At 37.6% G+C, this 21,328-nt stretch overlaps 2 protein-coding genes across 3 annotated transcripts in view; one reads left to right on the top strand and one right to left on the bottom strand.

Annotated features, from left to right (window-relative positions):
- The window catches only part of LOC108976961 (congested-like trachea protein), a 9,290-nt gene extending 8,621 nt beyond the window's left edge, over positions 1-669 (top strand). The window contains exon 6 of one of the 2 annotated variants that reach the window (XM_018946419.1): positions 474-669. In XM_018946419.1, coding sequence (XP_018801964.1) covers positions 474-661 — 188 coding nt within the window. In that variant the 3' untranslated portion in view covers positions 662-669. The remainder of the gene's footprint in view (positions 1-473) is intronic. The other variant, XM_018946418.1, reaches the window with a different exon arrangement.
- Positions 670-5,208: 4,539 nt separating this feature from the next.
- On the bottom strand, positions 5,209-19,814 carry LOC108976962 (meiosis arrest female protein 1). Its single transcript, XM_018946420.1, has 10 exons — positions 19,771-19,814; positions 15,554-16,670; positions 15,358-15,489; positions 10,720-12,258; positions 10,400-10,660; positions 10,192-10,345; positions 8,589-8,696; positions 7,569-8,512; positions 5,448-5,519; positions 5,209-5,357 (listed from the first exon to the last, which is right to left on the bottom strand). Exons 1-10 carry the CDS (start codon positions 19,788-19,790, stop codon positions 5,223-5,225), a joined length of 4,482 nt encoding a protein of 1,493 aa, XP_018801965.1. The 5' UTR covers positions 19,791-19,814; the 3' UTR covers positions 5,209-5,222.
- Between the last annotated feature and the right edge of the window lie 1,514 nt (positions 19,815-21,328).

Raw genomic sequence — 21,328 nt, forward strand, 5'->3', positions numbered from 1 at the left:
TTAAAGAAATTTTAAAATAATTAATTTTTATAATGTATTGTTTAATTGATTTAAAAGTCACTTTTAGATAATTAAGTATTTAATTTTGGTATTTTAATTTGTTAATTACTTTAACAGGATTTACATGCAATTAGAGTAAATACTTCAATAAAAGTTTCCTATAATTTGTTTGAATAAAAACATGTAATTAAGTACAAAGTAATGAACTGTTTTATACTTCTTTATTATTTTATTTATATTTAATATCATTGTTTCAGTTTTGAAAATTAATTAAATACTTTTTAGGGATCGAATTTTAACTGATTTCATATTCAATTACTTTAATTAATTTTTTATTTAATTGAATACAATTAAGTAACTATGAAAAATATACTATTATTTATTATTTTAATAGCACGTATCTATTCTTTGAAAAAGTTGTTTTATATTTCCACATTTGCATAACCTCAAAAATTTTCATTTTCCATCCGCAGCACCCGCCGGCACATATCCAAAAGGTGTACGCAGCGTTTTCAAGGATCTCATGCGTCGCGATGGTCCCTTGGCTCTATACCGTGGCGTTACACCGATCATGTTGCGTGCCTTCCCCGCAAATGCTGCCTGCTTCTTTGGCATTGAATTGGCCAATGATACTTTCGATGCCATCGCCGCATTGTTCTAACTCAAAAATTTGCCTATAAGACTAAAGCCGTTTTAATAACACTAAATTTAAATAGTGCACTTATGTATATTTGAAAAAAGTTGCAATAGTTTTTATTAACAAGAAATTATATTTTCTTAAAGATTATTGTTTCCAAATTGTTGTTTTAGAAATATATAGTATAGGCTTTTATAATGCATAGAAGAATATGAAAATATACACAAGTATTGGAAGAAACGTTTTCGTGTATTAATTTTTGAAAATTTAGACTTGTTTTTAGACTGTTTTTAATATTCATATATTTAAAACTACAAGAAATATGTATTGTTCTCTTCCAGATCTGCCATCAAATGCCGTATATTTTGCCACATATGAAGCATTTCAAGATATGATCAAGCAAAAATTTCCAAATATGCAAATGGAGGTATTATCGGCGATCTTTTCGGGTGGTATGTCTGGTATTGCCTACTGGGTTGTCGGTATGCCGCCCGATGTACTCAAGAGTCGTCTGCAGACAGGTGCGCTGAAATATATTTATTTTTTATTTCAATATTCTATATGGTATACATACATACATATATGAAAAATAAGATTCAGAGTCTGTTGCTGCCAATATAGTCAGCTTACGGTTACGTTACGAAGATCTGTCACCTCAGCAGTTTTCTAGAAAACTATTTCACAAATCTTTGCATCTAGCAGAATATCATCTTAGTCGGATAAATATACGGGTCCGTGCCGATTACTTAGATTCCACTATGTTGGGAACGGATGTAAGGGATTGTCGCTTAGAACTTTTAACTCTTTAGCATTCCTTAAAAGTATTAAGAATATTTTATGCCCTTACAGCAACCAAATACGAACTTCTGATAATCGCTGCGTGTGCGATATACGAACTCAGTTGATTTTGTTGTGGTTATTACTGCAGTTTTCCGGGCCCTGTCTGGGTAGCAAGATGTAAGTTTAAATTAATTGACATCGAAGTTTACCGTCTGGAATCGAAAAGCTGGGTTCACACCATAGGGATGGTGTTAGCTTAGTCGATCTCATGTAACATGTAAAGCTTGTGTCATGCGGGGTCTTATTGATCGGTGGACATAGGTTTGGTATGTCGTAGTCGATTCTGAATAAATGGAAGCTTAAACTGCTACAGTATCCAGAACGGAATTGTGCGAGGAGCATTCTAGATTCGTAAGGCAACTCGAGTTGTTCTACATCTCTGGTATTTTTTAGTTGCCTTCTGAGTTTTAGATATATCTATATATACTCAGTTTGAGAGAATGTGTTTAACGTTGTTGCGGCAGAATTCTGTCGAGTTAACAATACGGGTCCATTTCGGTTACGTAGACCCAGCTGTCGCGGGAACGGAATGTGTCTAAGGTGATCTTGCTTGGTTAGAGATACCATAAATCTAGGGTTCGTCATCGTAGACCAAACAATCGGTCATTCAAGGGAGCTCTACGGACAGAAGTTGTTTGAGTGAAGTTAATTCTAAAGCAAAAATGAGTACTGCGGAACAGTTTCTAAGTACTCGTGTTAGGTTCGAAATCAATTGATTTTCGGCAAGCCTTGGATATTTTATTTCTTATTGGTTAATTAAACAGGAAAGTTGTTGAAGATCACGATTTATACTACTTAAATATCTCTGTATGTATTCTTTGTTTTTGCTCTGTCAAAACATTCAATTCATACTTCTCTAAATTTTTCCTATACAGCGCCACCAGATAAATATAGAAATGGCATACGAAGTGTCTTTGTCGAACTAATGCGCACCGACGGTCCATTTGCGCTCTACCGCGGCGTAATACCAGTTATGTTGCGCGCTTTTCCAGCGAACGCAGCTTGTTTCTTCGGCATTGAACTGGCGAACACTTTTTTCAAATTAGTGACACCCAATTTTTAAGGTAAGTACTTGAAATGAACATTTCTATTAATTTTAAACAGTTTTTATTATAACAAAAACAATTTGATTAAAAAGTAAAAAAAGCGGATTCTTAATACTAAACCGTGAAATCTCTACTTTAAATTAATGTTGAAATCTCCAAATAATTCATATTAACATTATTCGGACCCTAACATCATCTAAAGACACATTACAATACCTTACTGGCTTTCTTGCTCCTAAGCATTATAAACAATTTTGAAAAATACATAACATTATAGAACGAGATATCTTTGTTGCTTCGAATTTCCAATAGGTTAGGTTAAGTTAATCCTTTAGGCCCATAATCCACGCATAGACCAGTTTTGGTACTTTGTGATCCCAGATGGAATTCAATTACTAGATCCATGAGTAGTAGTAATCCTTTAGGATGCCTGCGCTTGACGCGAATTTTAACAGACTCTGCGGCCTCACAGTCGGGGCTATCGACTAGTGTATCATATCTATCTAGTGTATCATACCGTGGGGACCCCAGAACCTTACTGCGTGGTCTTGTCAAGTTCACAAGAGCTGCTCCTTTGTTCCCCTGGTGCCTTGTCCTGGGAGTGTGCCGCCACTAGACAGTGACCATGTTCCTACAGTCTCTTCTCGAGCCCCATCCTCTGTCCAGATTCGTCATTCTTGGCAACCTCGTTCACTATTTCATTGCCTTCGACGCCTTTGTGGCCTGGCACTCAGTGGCAGTGAAGTTTCCTGTCTCTAGAAACACTTTCCACTACTGCCCTGCTTCCCTAGACACTTCTGGCCGATATACGATACGAGGTTACTGCCTTGATTGACAGTACAGGTACGAACGCAGAGTTTGGTTGTTGGAGGGCAGCTCAAAGTAGGTGATACCTTGTCAATCACACCATGTACATGCAAACCCTTTCTGACTGACAGTTCTGCTTGACTACCATTTGAATCAACTCACGTCGATTCATGATGTCACCTTTAATATCAACTTTATTGGAATGGAATCGACAAAACCTTAACTGCTCATGATTAGTTGTCATAGTATCAAGACCATAAACGCTATTCGAATTTTCAGCTTCCCAGCCGGCAACTGCGAATAAAGACTGAAAAATATCGCGCGTTTTCCCTTTGCTGGTTCCCATCTTTGACATGTGCTTAAACAAGACTGATTGAAGCAATCACAAAACGCATTCAGACTTTTTACAAAGAAATCTTATATTTCTAACGCCACATAGCTTAACAAGATCGCATTTATAAAACGGCTGATACATAGAGGATGATCCATTTCGAAGACCCCCTACTTGTTTAAAGCAAAAATACCGAAATTTCAAACTTAATGGGAAATGTTTATTATCATTCGAAGAACATTCTTTTGCCGCCTTGTTGAAACCAATTCAATTTCAGGCATTAAATAGTCGTTTATCAAATCGCGATAGCGGTCGCCATTGAGGATTATGTTCTCTTCTTCGAATAAATATGGAGCAAGCATTCCACCTTCCCACGAACCACATCAAAATGTTGTTTCTTCTGGATGAAATGACAGCTCTTGAATCTCTTCAGATTGCTTCGTCCCAAATGCTTCGTCTTTTGGCTCAAAAATGTCGGATCTTCTTGGAACTTTTCAAGATCTTGGGATGGTTGAGCGGCTTCAGTTCTTGCACAAGTTGTATTTTGTGCGCTTTCAATTCAAGATCTCGACGTAAACTGTGCTAAGTCGTTCCATACTGCAGTCCGAGTTGCTGCGAACGGCGCCAAATCGACTATTCGCGGTCTTCGTGTATACTCTCAGCTACGGTTGTTATATTTTCTTCCCTGTGTGCTGGATGTGGTCTATTCGATCGAATATTATTCAATAATGAATGCTGATCTCAGGATGATTGATGGTGTTGCGAATAGTACGCTCAGTAGGCCCTTTATGTTGACCATAAGTTGAGCGAAGTGGGCGGAGCACATTCTTTACAGAACGTGAATTTCCGTAATAAAGTTGAAACGATTTGTTAACGTTGTTCAAGCGTAAATCTTTCCATGATAAAATGCTAAACAATACTGAACAAAAATAACATGACAGCTTGACACGACGCACGATCGTGAACTATCAGAAAAAGGCTATCGGAAAAAGTATTTCTATTAAAATCACCAGCTATTACTAAAGCCATCTATTGGAAAACTATTGGATTCTCTTTACTAGACCTAATGCCTTCTAGATATTTTCTTTTATACCAAAAAAACTGTTTACAATCATTCGATTTTATTTATTTGAATCACTTACAAAATATATTTTAGGACACATTTGTTGTTGCATTACTACAATAAATACAATATTTAAAATTGTTATTTAAATATTTTGGCTTAATTAAAAAAAAAATCGTAATAATAATCAGAGTTACAACGAATTGAATGTGGTTAAAATATTTTACTTTTCTTCTCTCTTGAACCCTACCAAACATTTTTGAGGTATTACAATAACAATATTTCGCAATCGCTTGTTACACATACGAACAATTCAATTCAATGTCGTGGTAACATTACAATTTTTGATTATTAAAAATTACTAATAATTAAATAAAATACTTAATATTAATGTTTTTGTTTTTCTCTAAGGACGTACACAATTTAAAGACCATTTTTCCACTCTAATGGGTAACAACTGGGTAGATGATTTGTATGTGATTAATTTGCGCCGCTAATTTAGGCGATTTTTCTATCATGATTTTCGAAGTTAAATACTTTTTGTTTCATATTTTCGGCCTTTGAAAGCGTATAAGGCGATAATACCATCGGTAAAACATTGAATGACTTCAATTCCGGTAATCTTATGTTGAGCTGCAAAAAAGATTTCGAAATTTGTTTATATTTTTGTATATTGTTGTGGAGTTTTGGAACAGTCTAAAGGAAAAAAAAAATTTTTCTTACCAAAGCTGTTTGTCCTGCCTCATTGTCGGCAATGTTATGTGACCAAATGGGGTCGATCCAGAAAGGCATATTCTAAAAAGATATCAAAAAAACAGAGAGCGTTTAAAAAGCTTCGGAGATCTGTGCAAATTTGCGTTGAAGTCGGTAGAATTTTAAGAAATTATGCTTCGTTATCGCTTTTAGAAAGGTTTTGACTAGACTAGCCCCACTCAACTTTGTCATAGAACTCCACCTCTGCCATTTTCTTATGTGGGATAAGGATAGATTACATATTTGTAAGAAGTATTTTCTGTTGCTACTAAAGGCTCATTTGTATAAGCTTCACCATTGTGGCTTTAGATTTGGAAAATCTACAATTGACCAAGAAACATAATCTTCTATTAGAGGGTACACCAGCTACGCCGATGATGTTAATATCATTGAGCTCAATAACCGCGCAGTTAGTTCTGCTTTCAGATTGGATAAGGACGCAAGACGTATGGGCCTGGTTGTGAACGAGGACAAGACGAAACATCTCTTATTATCAAACAATCAGTGGTCGCACTCGCGATTTGGCTCCCACGTCACTTTTGACAGTTAAAGACCAAACTCTACAAGTCTCTCAACATCCTCGTCCTGCTGTATGGTGAAGGCGCATAGACGATGACAACATCTGCTAAGTCGGCATTACAAGTTTTCGAGAGCAAGGTTCTGCGGAAGATTTATCGTCCTTTGCGTATTGGCAACGGCGAATACCGAAGTCGATGAACCGATGAGCTTTACGATATTTACGACGTCTTTGATAGTTCAGTGAATTAAGTCAGGTCGTTCGAATGGATGAAATTACTCCAGCTCTGTACCCTCCACGGGAAGCAGAGAAAGAGGAAGACCTTTACTCCGTTGGAAAAACCAAGCGGAGAAGGACCTGACTACACTCCGAATCTCCCGTTGGCGCCAAAAGCGATAAGGAAGAACAACTGTCGTGCTGTTGTAAACGTTCGACTATAACCGCGTAGGCGGTATCTACGCCAATAAAGAACACGGAAGTAGTGGCTTCGGAGAGAAATCGCTTGCAGTGGAATTTGCTATGCTCCTCGGCATTGAGCTGGTCATCAGTTTCATACAATTTTCGAATAGCTTAGACCCACCAAAGTATATTATTAGGCATTTAATAAGTGATGCTTCCACTATTTCCCTTTTATAGCATACCGTATCTGACGAGTGTTTTAGGTTGAATCAGAATGGGTCGGAAATTTTTATGAAGTTTTTTTGATGTTGTTATCTCCTTCATGCAAGAATATTCATGGGTGACTTCGGAGGCAGAAATCCTACTGTTACCGTGTACATAGCCATGATTCTCGGCACAGAGCCCTTCATCATTTTTAGACAAGTTTCGATTAGGTTGTACCCTCTCAACTATGTTATAAGAGGTTAAAAAAGTGGGAATAATCTGACGATCTAGGTGGAATCAGAAAGAGTCGGAGATTTTTATAAAATTTTTCTGATGTTTTCCCCTTCATGCAAGATTCTTCAGGGGGGGCTTCGGAAAAATTAATCCTACTGTTGCCGAGTACTTATCCATGCACCTCGGTAGAGAGCCTTTATTTAATTTTTGTCATGTTTCGACTTGGTGGAACCCTCTCAACTATGTTATAAGGGGTCAAAAAAATGGTAGTAGTGTCATTTCCATTTTTAGAATACAACTTCTGACGGTCTAGCTAGAATCAGAGTGAGAAATTTTTAAGAAGTTTTCTGTTCTTACTAAGAGCGGGCTCTGCTTCATGCAAGAATCTACAGCAGTGACTTCGGAAAAAGGAACTGAACTGTTTGCAGAGCAATGATCGAAACTTCGTAAGTAACGAGCTCACATCCAAATTGTCAACGTTTATTAACGGTATCAACCTTTAAGGAACCAAAAAAAAAAAATACGAATACAGGTCGAACAGTACTAACATTGCTTTTTAGAACATTATCAGATGAGAATAAGAAGATGGAAGATTAACATTTTCTGCACGATCTATCGCAATATTTCAAGTTTTAGGCTTTGCAATGAGTGATTTCAGATTATATTACTTCTAATATTCTTAGATGACTGAATAATCCAAAAATCTCAATCGTACTATAAAAATATCAATTACTCACATTGGACGGCGGTGTATCTGGCTTTGGTGGCTCGAACATGGGATACAAATGTAAATTAGTCTGATCGACGTAAGACAGTGAATCCTGTTTGATTTTAGGCTGAACTGCTGCTATCGATTGTTCCATAGCAGTTTGGAAATTTTGCTGTTGTTGTAGTTGCTGTTGATGCTGCCGATTGCCATTCATAACCCCGCTTTCCTCTGTAGACATTATAAGCGACTGCAGACCCGACACATTCTCACTCATCATTGCCTGCTGTTGATAGGACATCGAGGCAGCTGCCGCCGAAGCTATAGCGGCAGCATGTCGTCGATCCCAGAGTTTTGTGGTGCCGCTCATTTGCATCTGGGACGCAGTTGTGGTACTCAATTGCGTCTGACTCACATTCAAATCGGATGAAGATAAATTCGACGAATTCAACGCACTATTTAGAGCGCCGAAGGATAAGTTATCCGTACTGTGCGCAGAAATCGAACCAGATGTATTCAGACTTGAGTTGTGTGAGGCGACCGAATAGATCGAGGTATTGCCATTGTAGCTCATATGTGTATCGACCGCCGACAAATTTTTGGACTCATAACCAATATTTTGCATTTGTTGTTGCGCTTGTAACACCTTTTGTAATTGTTGTTGTGATTGTGTTTGCTGTTGCAGCGGTTGTGATTTCGATTTCGCTGCGGTGCTACGTTGTGTTTTCGCCGCTGGCTGAAAGATGGCGCTGCTCAGCACTTTGCCTTTGTAATTTGTCGCCGTCTGATAATTATTATTCTCGTTGGCGTTGGAGAGCGCACGCGTTTTTGTCGGCGGTCCTTGTAGACTATAGCTGCGACTGTTGTTATTCTCGCTGAGCGGTAGACGTAAGGAGCGTGGTGTCTTTTGTTTGCTCGCCTGCGACTTAACTGAGCCGAAGATACCGGAACGATTCAAGCATGAGCTTAAGTTAACTGTAGAAGAACATAAAAGGAAGTAAATATAAAAGTTTTGTGTTTAATTCATAATAATTTTCATGCTTAAACTCACGCTCGTAATTTGGCTGCAATGAGATTTCGCTGCGTTCTTGTGTCAGTCCCACATTGATCACAAAGATGTCGTTAAATGCAGATATAATAGAGAAAAGATTCGGAAAGCCTGTAAAAAGATGTTAAAATTAGGAGATTTCCTTTAAACTATTTGCGTCTACAATAAAAACGGTGCTGATACCTCCAAAATTGCGTTAATTTCGTGTTAGACTTGGATTTTCCCTAGGTCAGGGGTGTATCGTCGATATGATGTTGAAATCAAAGCTCAAATTCAAGTGTTTCAAAAGATTGGGTGCTAGACTTATGAGCGGACCGATGGACCCTAAAAAGTATACGTCAACATTCTTCGTAAGCTGCGGGTGTATCGTCGAGAAGACGAAGAAATCAAAATCTAAGTTCTACAGTAATTGGTTACTCATTCCTCAAGGTTGTCCGCTGTGTCGCTACTGTAGTGGGATTTATGCTTAAACGATATCGCTGCATTAGCCTTTCAGAACTGGAGTAATTTTATCCATTCCTACATCACGACCTATCCAGCGTAGCCGCTGTCTTTTAATTCGCTGAACTATGTCAATGCCGTCGTATATCTCGTACAGCTCATCGTTCAATCGAATGCGATATTCGCTGCGGCCAACGCGCAAAGGTTCATAAATCTTTCGCCGAACTTTTCTCTCGAAAACTCGTAACGTCGACTAATCAAATGTTGTCATTGTCCCTGCCTCTGCACCATATAGCAGGGCGGGAATAATTAGTGACTTATGGAGTTTTGTTTTTGTTCGTCGAGGGAGGACTTTACTTCTCAATTGCCTGCTCAGTCCGAAGTATCACCTGTTAGCAAAAGATATTCTGTATTGGATTTCGCAGCTGACGTTGCAGTTGGTGTTAAAGCTGGTTCGAAGATAGACGAAATTATATACGACTTCGAAGTTATGGCAGTCAACAGTGACATGGGAGCCAAATCGCGAGTGCAACGACTGTTTGTTAGACGACAGGAGATATTTCCTCTAGCCTTCGTTCACTGCCAGACCCATTTGCTTTGATTACTTATCCAGTCTGCAGAAAGCAGAACTACCGGCGCGGTTGTTGAAACCAATGACATCAATATCAACAGCTACTCGTATACACCATGTGTAGAAGTTCTCTGAGGGCCATTCACGTGGGAGTTCCATAGTCCGTGCAGTCTTAGACCAAAGATTCTCTGGATAGCCAAGAAACATCCGTTTAAAGGTGAGCTACAGAGAGAAGACGAAGCAGCCCTCCCCCGCGTTGTGAACTGAGTTTGGGACCTGCTCCTGTGGAGGTTAGTTACAGAAGCTTAAATCGCATCGAAGATCTTAATTTATTGGAATAGGAAATCAATTGCTTTCTGCGAGATAAAATTTAATTATGAAAGACCTGCCTACGTCGTGTTTATTAAGAACATAAGCAGCTTGATGAAAAAGTCAAACCATCGTCATTTACCAAGCTTAGCCACCAAACCAAACCGGTTCCCACGACAGTCGGGTCTACGTAACCGGAATGGACCCGGAACTGTCAACTCGGCAGAATTCTGCCGCTACAACAACAACAACAAGCAAACTTAGCTTTGAATATTCTGAACTTACCGAATTCGAAGGTGGTCGTAATATTGCAGTGCAAGGAGCTCTTGATCTCAGTTAACAGTACTGTAGTTCTTTTCTCCACTACGCGTATAATGCTTAGCAGGAATTTCAGAAACGATGTGCTGCGCACGTAATCTACGCTCTCCTCCTTAAAGATCTGCCAAAGAAGGGTTTTGTTAAAATTTAAAAAAACGCTGTGCAGTTCACCTACCTCGATCAGATGTTTCATCGCCCTAACCGTACTCTCATTCAATTTCTCTTCATATTTCTTATTGAACTCTTCTATTAAAGAGCTAAGCGCCATATTTTTGCATTGATTTTCTTTTGTATCACTTGAAGTGGATTCATTGAGGCTCGCATGCAAATTTGACTCGTGTAGCAAGATTAGCTTACAAGCGCGGTAACATTGATTACGAAATGCACTGTCCTCGCGATGACATATGATCCATAAAACTTTTTCCTTCTCAACCAACTAAGAGTTATGACAAGGCTAGATTAAATGAACTTATTTAAGGTACTTTTTACACTCACCTCTATGTAAGGCATCAACTCGACACCTTCGGAGATGCTGCTCACACCTAAAGTTTGCGGTTGAATTTGATAGCCATATTTCTTTTTATGCAACTGCAACATCTCTTCCAACTTCATGCAAGTCTGTGCATTGCCCGTTAGATTGTGTACGAGCTCCTCACACTGTTCGGCGAAGACACGACGCGCCACTTTCGGCGTTAAGTATAACTTTTTGTCCTCATCATTGGTCTGCTCCATTTCCACAACACCCTGTATAGCCTCCATAAGGTCGGCTAACTTCAGAAAACCATAATCGCTCAGGCGGCACTGATAGGCGAAGTGATAATGATAGGAGCGTACGAATTTCTGAAAAAGTATGGTGTATTGTGGTGCATTGCGAAAGAGTTCGACCATTTCGCCAGCAAATAATATGGTCTTCTCCAGTTCGGCATTGGTTTGTTTACGTTTCGGCATCGATATGAGCATATCATCACAGTTTTGTACACGTGACATCACGACAATATTCGAATTGGCCAGACCATCTAAGATATCGCGTATATCACACACACCATAATCGGTCACATCGAAACTGCGATTCTGAGTTTGTGCGAAAATCGTCGGTAGCTGTGAGAGCAGCACGGATTTGTTACCATGTGCGCGCAGTATACGTAGTAGATCGGAGGTGAAGCGTCGTAATTGCGTGCGATGCGTCAAGGTGATTTGTCGGTTCTCGCCATCGCCGATGATCTGCACGACAGTGGCCAGCGCTTCGAACAGTTCAATCAGTTTGGTGTAACCATAGTCGGCGACGCGACACTGTTTGCCAAAGTGATTATGGTAAGCTGGTATGAAACGATTGAATTTCATTGTAGACTTTGGTGACATCTTCACCAACTCGATAACCTCACGCGAGATTTGATATAAGGGATCGCTGGCGCTACACGCAGACTTGGCATACAAACTGCGTTCCATTGATGATGTGGCGCTGGTGGCGCCAATGCTCGCATTGAGTGGCGCCGCATAACTGGCGTAACTCTCCTTGTCCACCTCCAGCCAGCCGAGTATTTTGATGCCAAAATTATTGACCTGTATCTGTATGCCCTGCACACAACATACCAAATGTTCCAAATTGACACCGTTCTCATTGGGTGTGATATCGGTATTCATCTGTCCGCTAATGCAATGTACCAAAGATGCAACCGGTATATCACCAGGATGATTTTTCAGTAGTGGATAGATAATTCTTTGTATTTCCGATATTGTCATCCAGACATTCGGTAATGGTTCGATATCTTGCTCAGCCCAGCCTTTATGCTGTTCGCGTTTGAAATGCACCGTACAATAGGGTACACTATGTTGTAGTCCTTCCATTAGTGGTGAGTTCTCCAGCGAATTTATGACACTTGTTTGTAGACTTATAAATTTCTCTTCACTATTATCGACATTGATCGTACAGATGTCGGGCATTTTGTAGAGATCCAATACGCTGATTGACGTCTTGAAACGCGCTTGAAAAAGTTCACGGAACTTGTACATCGGTAGCGTGTAATAAGGCACGTCCTGTGTTTGAAAAGTAGTCACTCAATATTTTATAGCAAATAAGTTTAATTGGAATAATAATTTATAAATTGTTGCCCAAACGCTTTCCTCGGAAAATAAACGACACGACCTTGCTTTTCTCTAAAATAGTCCCATGTCTGTCATTTTATATTAAAAAGCATCATTCAATAGGCTTAGGACCGTCTTATAGAGTTGAAGACACTGCAAAGGACTACAAGAAGAAATTAATAAAGCCACGAAACCATATGCCAAAGCCAAAGCCAATTTCTGCAGACACTGAACTGTGTTTAGAGTTTCTCAAGTGCGAAAATCAAAAACATAAATGACTGCATGTCATCCATTCGATGTTATCTACACAGAAGCACGTATGAAACTTCTTGGCGCATGTTACGTCGAGTGCAAGAACTGAAGCAGCTCGACCTTCCCAAGCTCTCGTAAAGTTCTATCAACTTCCGACGTTTTCGAACTAAATTTTGTTCAGCTATGAGGTCCATTTCTGGCTCAATGGGTATGTAAGCAAGCAAATTGCCGCATTTGGGACGAAGAGTAATCTGAAGAGATTCGGGAGCTGCCATTTTATCAAAAAATCAACGGTTCGGTGTGTTTTGTGAGCCGTTGGAATTAACGGTTCATATTTCTTTAAAACTGATGCTGGTGAGAATGTAACTCTCAATGGCCCGTTATCATTCGAATATTTGCAAGTATTGTTGAAGACCACAATTTGTCGATTCCAAAACCTTATCAAGAATTGGGACAGTCTCAAACCACAACCTGGCAGATTTTGGGAAGGGATTTGAATTTGCATCCATATAAAATTGTGCTCACTCAAGAACTGAAATCATTGGACCACCGTAAACGTCGTAAATTTGCTGATTTTGCCTTTGAACAGACTGGAAAGGGTACCGACTATTCTCTTTCGAAATGAAGCTGCCGACACCGTTATATCGATGACAACCAACCGCAGTTGGAAGAATTTGATCTTGACAACATCTGGTTCCTACAAAAAGGTCACACAGCACGTGTAACAACCGAATTATTGCGAGAAAAGTTTGGAGATTCGATTATTTCAAACAATTGGGACTTTGAATGGCCTCCAAGAAGTTGTGATCTATCACCATTAGACTACTTTTTGTGGGGTTTTTTTGAATTCATTACCCAATAAACTAGACTTTTTTCAAGCTTTAGAAGTCTATATAGAACGTGCTATTCATGACATACGACTTCATTTAGTGGAAAAAGTACTCGAAAATTGGGTGCATCGAATACGTTCCTGCAAAAGAAGTCGTGAAGACCATTTGATTGATGTTATGCTCACAACTTAATTGCAGCGATTGAAATTCACACTAAATAAAACATATTTGAATTTCCTTAACAATTTGTGTGTGTGTGTGTTTTTTTTTTCAATAAATCTTATCACTCTTATTGAAAACTCTGTATATATATAGAAGTGTAGAATTTAAATTTAAAAGAGAAATTAACCGTAACAAATTGGGATATTCAGTTGAAGATCAAAAGTGGAACCGATCTCTCTTCTACTTATCTTTCGTTATGTATTGTCGACTTAGAGTCGATGGTGATTCTTTTTAGTAAAGATTGGTTCTGCGGACGATTTCTGAAACTTTTAACTCTCATTTTTAATGAAAGTTGGAGATTAAAAGCGGAACCGTTCTTTCTAACAAGTTTTGCTTTCCTTTGAATCTGTTTCATTGTGAATCCAAGGTGGTTCGTTCAGTGCCCAAAGTGATATTGTGGATAATTTTCGAAACTCTTCACAATCGACTTTAATGAAGGTTAGTGAGATGTTTTCATTATAGCAGTAACCGATGAACTATTATATATACCGATGAACTCTATATAATAGTTCATCGGCTATAGGCTATCAAAAGTATAGCATAAGGCCATTTATAACAATGAATTTCGAAAAAAGATAAGTACTGAGGTGTAGACATATTTTAAAATCCGGACCTTTAAGAATATTGCATTGGCTAAAGAAAAGTCCCCGAATTAATCTGGACAAGTTACTACCATGAGAAAATTTTACACCTTGAAGAATATTTGAAAAACCCGTCTTATCAGGTTTTCCTTTCAGTTCGTCAAAACCATTTGTATGGAGTTTAATTCTTTATACTCTCGCAACAAAGTTGCTAAAGAGAGTATTATAGTTTTGTTCACATAACGGTTGTTTGTAAGTCCTAAAACTAAAAGAGTCAGATATAGGGTTATATATACCAAAGTGATCAGGGTGACGAGTAGAGATGAAATCCGGATGTCTGTCTGTCCGTCCGTCCGTCTGTCCGTCTGTCCGTGCAAGCTGTAACTTGAGTAAAAATTGAGATATCATGATGAAACTTGGTACACGTATTTCTTGGCTCCATAAKAAGGTTAAGTTCGAAGATGGGGAAAATCGGCCCACTGCCACGCCCACAAAATGGTGGAAACCGAAAACCTATAAAATGTCATAACTAAGCCGTAAATAAAGATATTAAAATGAAATTTGGCACAAATGATCGCACTAGGGAGGGGCATATTTGGACGTAATTTTTTTGGAAAAGTGGGCGTGACCCGGCCCCTACTTGTCTCTTATACACATCTAGATGTGTATAAGAGACAGTCCATATACAGTTCAAAAATGGAAGAAGTCGGACAATAACCACGCCCACCTCCCATACAAAGGTTATGTTGAAAACCACTAAAAGTGCGTTAACCGACTAACATAAAACGTCAGAAACACTAAATTTTACGGAAGAAATGTCAGAAGGAAGCTGCATCCATGTTTTTTTTTTAAATTGAAAATGGGCGTGGCGTCGCCCCCTTATGGACCAAAAACCATATCTCAGGAAGTACTCAACCGATTTCAATGAAATTCGGTATATAATATTTTCTTAACACCGTGATGACATGTACCATGGGTGAAATCGGTTCACAACCACGCCTGATATCTCGATTATCACTTTATCATGCGAGAGTATAAAATGTTCGGTGACACCCGAACTTAGCCCTTCCTTACTTGTTAGTTTTGCTTTTAATACACTTTAAGTTTTAGGTATACTATATTTTCGGTGAAGAAACAACACTCAGACTCAGTATAAATAAACTCACCTTAAGCAGTCCAGCTACTTGACAACGCAGTGTGTTGATCTCCGTCTGTGACGAATCACGTGTATACGAAACTAGCATGCGTTTATGACCAATTTTCTTGCGATGTAAATTCGAGACGACTTGCTTAGCAAACTGCAAGTAAATAGTTTATTCAATTTACAAACCAACAATTCGATTTATATAACAAGTTACTTACAAACATATCGGGTACAGTGACTTTGGCATAGGAATTGCCTTCGAAGACTAACGACAAAACGGGTGTTATCGGTTTCAATTGTCCCATTAGGAAATTGCGTAAACTCGCTTCCTCCATTGTATAATCCAGATTGGTGATTTGTAGTGTTATAGATTGGCTGGTGCTGCCATAGCATACATCAAAACTTCTACTTGCCACCGTTATATTAGCGCTGCCCTCGTTGGACGCAACGACATTTCCATCCGTCGTGGCAGCAAGAACAGCATTGACACAACGTCGCACTGGATTACAAGTAACAATTGGACCACCATTTGCTAACGTGACAGCGGCACGTCTATTATTATCGGTTATTATGTTATTGTTCTTATCCGTGACGCTCTCTTTTGGTCCATTTGTTGTGGCGCCTACACTCAGCGCCGATGTCACCGCTGTACTTGCCAGCTGCGGTGCGCCAAGTAAATTAGAGTAGCTCCGATAAATATTTGATAATTGCTGATACGAGGCATACATTTGTTGTGTGACCGAATTTATGGCTGTGGTGAGCGGTAGCGTACTTAGAGGTCTTGGCATAGGCGGCGGCAGCGTCAGTGCGCTATTAGGTGGATATGGCGTTGTGGCGGTGGTATTTGTAGTGCGACTGTAGGGCATATAACGGTTACGATTAAAACTGTACGACATACCGGCGGCTGCACAGCTATAGTTGGGTCCAACACCGATCGAACCGTTTAGCGTTAAGGCGCTGCTTGATATGTTGTAAGCACCATTTTCCGTTAACGCATTCGGTTGTGGCATCAGACTGCTATTGTAGAGTAATTGCTGTTGTTGTTGATTTTGATTGGTTTGGTTATTCGGTCCGCCGAAGTATTGCAAGTTTGGTCCAATGTGTCGACTTTGTGCGCTAACGGTATCGAAGGCGTTCGATACAGCACCAGCTGAGCCGACAGTTATGCTATTGGTGTTGGGCGCTGTGGTGCCATAGTAGGTGGATAACTCGGCAGCCTTTGTATTGAGACCGGGTTGCAGTAATGATTGATTGAGTTGATTTAGTTGTTGTTGTTGCTGCTGTTGTAGCACGGTGTTGTAGTTGGAGTAGGTCGCATCGTCGGCTTGAAAGATACTGCAGGTAATAATAGAAAAAACAAAAAGTTTTATTTGTTGCATTTTAAGATTATAACATTTACAACATTTTACAACTTTTTATGGTATGGTAACGGTAAATATATTGATTTTACAGATAAATGCAAGTCAATGCCTTAGCTGAAACTAAAAAGCTTTCATTAAAGCTCTGATACCGGTCAATTGAAAAGTCTCTGGTTTGGCGTATGATTTTTAGTTAGCTATTTATAAATTTGTCAGCTGTCGGATTAATTTGCGAATTACATTAATCTGAGTGAAACAACTTCTGTTATTGTGAATAAAATGGTAAAAAGGGAATTTCGCATTTGTTTTTATAAAATATTGCTTTTTGAAGGGAAAAAATACAGTTGAAGCAAAAACTTAGCTTGATGACGACTCTCCAAACACTGTCCAAGGAAAATCAATCATCAAGGATTGGCATACTAAGTTTAGACGTGTTGAAATGCGCACCGAAGACGGTAAACGCAATGGCTGTCCACAATAAGTTATTACCGAAGAAAATATCAAAAAGGTCCACAAAATAATTTTGGATGATCGTAAAGTGAATATGCTCGAGATAGCAGGGACTCTGAAGATGTCAACTGAACGTGTAAATCATTTCATTCATGAAAGTTGAAGTATGAAGAAACTCTGTGCAAAGCGGGGTGCCTGGCGAGCTCACTTTTGACCAGAAATATCTACGAGAGGATACTCCGGAGCACTGTTTGAATATGTTCAAGCGGAATAAACCCGAGTTTTTGCGTCAATATCTGGAAATTAATGAAACACGGCTCCACTCTGAAGTCCAATCGACAGTCATCCGAATGGACTGCATGCCATTAACCCGCTTCAAAGCGTGGAAAAAATCAACAGTCGACTGGCAAGAACATGGCGTCTGTATTTGGCGATGCGCATGGAATAATTTTTCTTATGACTCTTGACAAAAGAAAAACCATCAATGTAAAAGTCGGTACATAGTGTTTTGGACCGTTGAATGATGAAGTCGGCCGCATTTGAAGAAAAAGAAAGTGCTGTTTCGCAAAGACAATTCACCGTGTCACAAGTCAGTGGAAACGATGGCAAAAATTCATGAATCGGGCTCTAAATTATTTTAGCATCCACAATACTCTCCAGAACTGGCCGCATCAACTATTTACTGTCCTCAGATCTGGAAAGAATGCTCGCTGGGAAGAAATGTTTCTCCAATGAAGAGGTTATCATCGAAACTAAGAGTAAAAAGAATTAGTTTTGACAAAAAAAAATTCTGTTTTACTATGTATGTTCATAAGTCGAAGACTTTTTGACCTCTTATCTTTCTATGGATTATCGGGAATATAATAATAAAATATTTGTAAATTAAGGTAATGAGATCTTAGCTCGAAAAGTTTTTCAATAGTTTGTCAGAATCTTTAAATTTATTTATTCATTTATAAAAGGTAAAATAATTGAGACATAGAGGGAGAAAAAAAAAGAGCGTAAATTTCCAAATACTCAGAATTATCTAAAGTGTTTGGTATCATGACTATGACTTTGTAAATATTAAAAATATATTGCCGTATTCTCTAATTTATTGAAAATAATTATTGCTTCAAAAAATTATAATTGGAACAGAAGATAGAAATACTGTGCGGGAGAGATAGAAAGACTGGAAAGCATCAGAAGGGATCAAAAGGAGGAGCGCAACTAAGGACCAAGTAAATACGGCAGAGCTATAGAGAGAAAAGCGGGGCCGAGGAGTGATTGTAGTTCATTTGTGGAGATAAAAATCTGTACAAAATTCTTTCAGAGTACCAGGGCCATCTGAATACTTCGGTCCCGGAAGTAATTGTCCAGCCAGCATCTTTCACCTACATCCCTGATACAATTTCATTTATTATGATTCTATGAAATCTTGTTTAATAAGTTCATCTAGCCGAATGGCATATCTGCTCTTAATGAGAAAACATGTTTAGTTCGGGAACCATTAAATTTCCCTAATAAAACATGGTTAATTATTCATCAATATTTATTTTGTCGACTTCATAGTAATCCCCACCAAAAGTAATACACTAATACCAACGATTTTCCCAGTACTCGAAACGTTTTTCATAAGCACTTTTTGTGATGGCCTTCAGTTGATTCAGCGAATATTTTTTTTATCTTTGCTTTTAACTGAAAACATTTTCCAAGGAGCGGCAATTTCAGTTTGGGGATCACACGATCATCTAAATCTGGTGAATACGGTGGTGATCGATAGTATTCATTGGTTTTTTGCCTTTAACTTCCGTCACAATCGCTGCTCGATGCGATGGTGCTTTATCATCGAGTAAAATCTATGAATTGATCCTCCACAATTCCGGATTTTCTCACGCAAACGCTTCAATATGGCCAATTAGAACTCCTTATTGACCATCTATCCATCCGGAACAAATTCATGATGCAAAAAATCACGAATATGGAAAAAGTCTTTTTAAAACTTACCTTGCCGATTTTCAAGCACCATATCCTTCAATTTTTTAAAATTCATCAGTTGAAGAGGTCAAAGGTCGTTTAGAACGAGATCAACGATCTCTGGACCGTTTTGAAGGCTTTGTGCCACTAGTAGGCTTGTGTTTTTGATAAAAACTAAATTAATAAGTCTTTTCCACCACTCGCAACGATACCGCACACCAAATTTGGTTAGATACTAAATTTGAGACAAATTCTTTTTTCGATATATTTATCCATTGTAAAAATGGCAACGCACTACTGAGGTTAGCAGCTGCTGTAAACCAACTCTGGGACTCTTATATTTGACACATTAATTAAGGATAGCAAAATACATTATTTTGACACATCATATATCCGGGAAATTTAATTACAACATCCGGATACTTTTTTGTCACAATGTATGAAAAATTTAAAAATGAGTTAACTTTTGTTATTTTTTGTTATTGTCTTATTGACTTGAAGAATTGTCGGAGTTAATTTAAATTATTTGTCCAAACTAACATCAAAAAAAAAAATTAATTAACTAGTCACATCTTTTTAAATATATTTCTTACATATTTTCATATTTATGTTTGTTTTATTACTATCTTTTTATTAAAAAGCATGATTTTTGCAAATCGCTCAACACTTACCCATAAAATTTGTCACTCATTTTGTAAATCTCTTATTTCTGAAATTAAAAAATAAAGAAAATACATAAGTGCACTTGTTTTGACGCATGAATTAAGAGCATTGAACAAATTTAAATATACATACATCCATTTGTATATATGTACATATATTTATAAACGCACGGTGACCTAATTCTAACCTAATATAATATAATCTACAAAATGACCTATTTGGCATGTTAATTTATTAGATTAAAAACGACAAAAAATGTTGGCATTTACAAATTTTCTAGTTTAATGTCAAAGTAATCATTATTTGATTATTCCGAATATACATATAAAATATACTTATATACATTTGTATGTCAAAGAGTGTGTTTTTGGTAAAAAAAAGTATGCCAAGGTACATATATACAGTAGATTTTAAAAATTAAAATTTGCTGGTGAACATTTTTCCATTGAATTTTTTATTAAAAAAAAAATAATAATGAATAATTGAAATAATTGTTAATGTGTGTTTGTATTACTAATATGTTTCTAATTTTTTGCTAAAAATATTTTTTACTAGGAAATCAATTAATTAAAAATATACTCTTCTTACAATTTAATATTTTAAAGTATAAATTCCGAAAAAATAATAATTGAAAATAATTAAATCTCTTTTTTATTAAATCAATCAATTTAATTAAAAAAAATAAATATTGGAAATTCACTAACATTTGTAATAAAATTATGAAAAATATATAATACCACGAGCAAAAATAGTAAGACTTTGCTCATAATTTTAAAATTCTTTATATATCCTTCAAAATCTATGTCGTCCCCGTCATAACAGTTTTTAACAAATCGTTTGAGTTTGCTGAATAGTGGTTGCTGTTGGTCAGTTCACCTTTGCCACGAAATTCGGCCGATTAAATCCAATTAAAATTAAGGCCAAATGATCTTTCAAAATGGTTTTCGCTGATCCTTCCTATATTCGAACGATGCCAGTTAGATCACTTACTGTTAAACGTCGATGTTGATGGCTGTCTTGGATGTGCTTCGTTGTGAACGCGTTCTCGACCCTCTTGTACTAATTTGTACTAATCTAAAACACTTGCTCGCGACAAACAATTATCACCAAAGGCCTTTTTCAAAATTCTGAACGTTACGGCATCAGAAATAGAAATGGATTCCGCACAAAAAAATTTAATGGAACTTCTTTATTGAATAATTTCAGTCATCGTAAAAATCGCCGAATGCACTTAATGTACTTCAGAAAGACAGGTGTATACTAAAGACTAATTTTTATTTTGATGTAAAATTTGGCACAGATGTCAGCGACAACCTAGAAAAATTTCAAGGAATGAATTTTTGCGTAGAATTAAAAATTCTTACTATTTTTTGCCCGCAGTTGTATATTCTCAAAAAAATTTAATTAATTGATTAAAATTGTATAAACGTGTCGTTGAATTATTTATAAATATTCTACAGACCGTTCGAACAAATATTTTATAATTACATTTTGAAATTTTATTTTGTGAATTTTCAAAATTTTGAAAAAATTTTAATATTGAAACACGCAAATTGTAATGTCATC

Source organism: Bactrocera latifrons, unplaced genomic scaffold (assembly GCF_001853355.1).
Source record: "Bactrocera latifrons isolate USDA-ARS-PBARC rearing strain unplaced genomic scaffold, ASM185335v1 scaffold_82, whole genome shotgun sequence".
In the NCBI taxonomy this organism is placed as follows: Eukaryota; Metazoa; Arthropoda; class Insecta; order Diptera; family Tephritidae; genus Bactrocera; species Bactrocera latifrons.

Coding starts and splice junctions, on each gene's coding strand:
- LOC108976962 (XM_018946420.1), bottom strand. CDS start 19,790: ATGAGTGACAAATTTTATGG. Junction 10,661..10,719: donor AGTTGATGCCTTACATAGAG/GTGAGTGTAAAA, acceptor CATAACTCTTAG/TTGGTTGAGAAGGAAAAAGT. Junction 5,358..5,447: donor AGGCAGGACAAACAGCTTTG/GTAAGAAAAATT, acceptor TCTTTTTTGCAG/CTCAACATAAGATTACCGGA.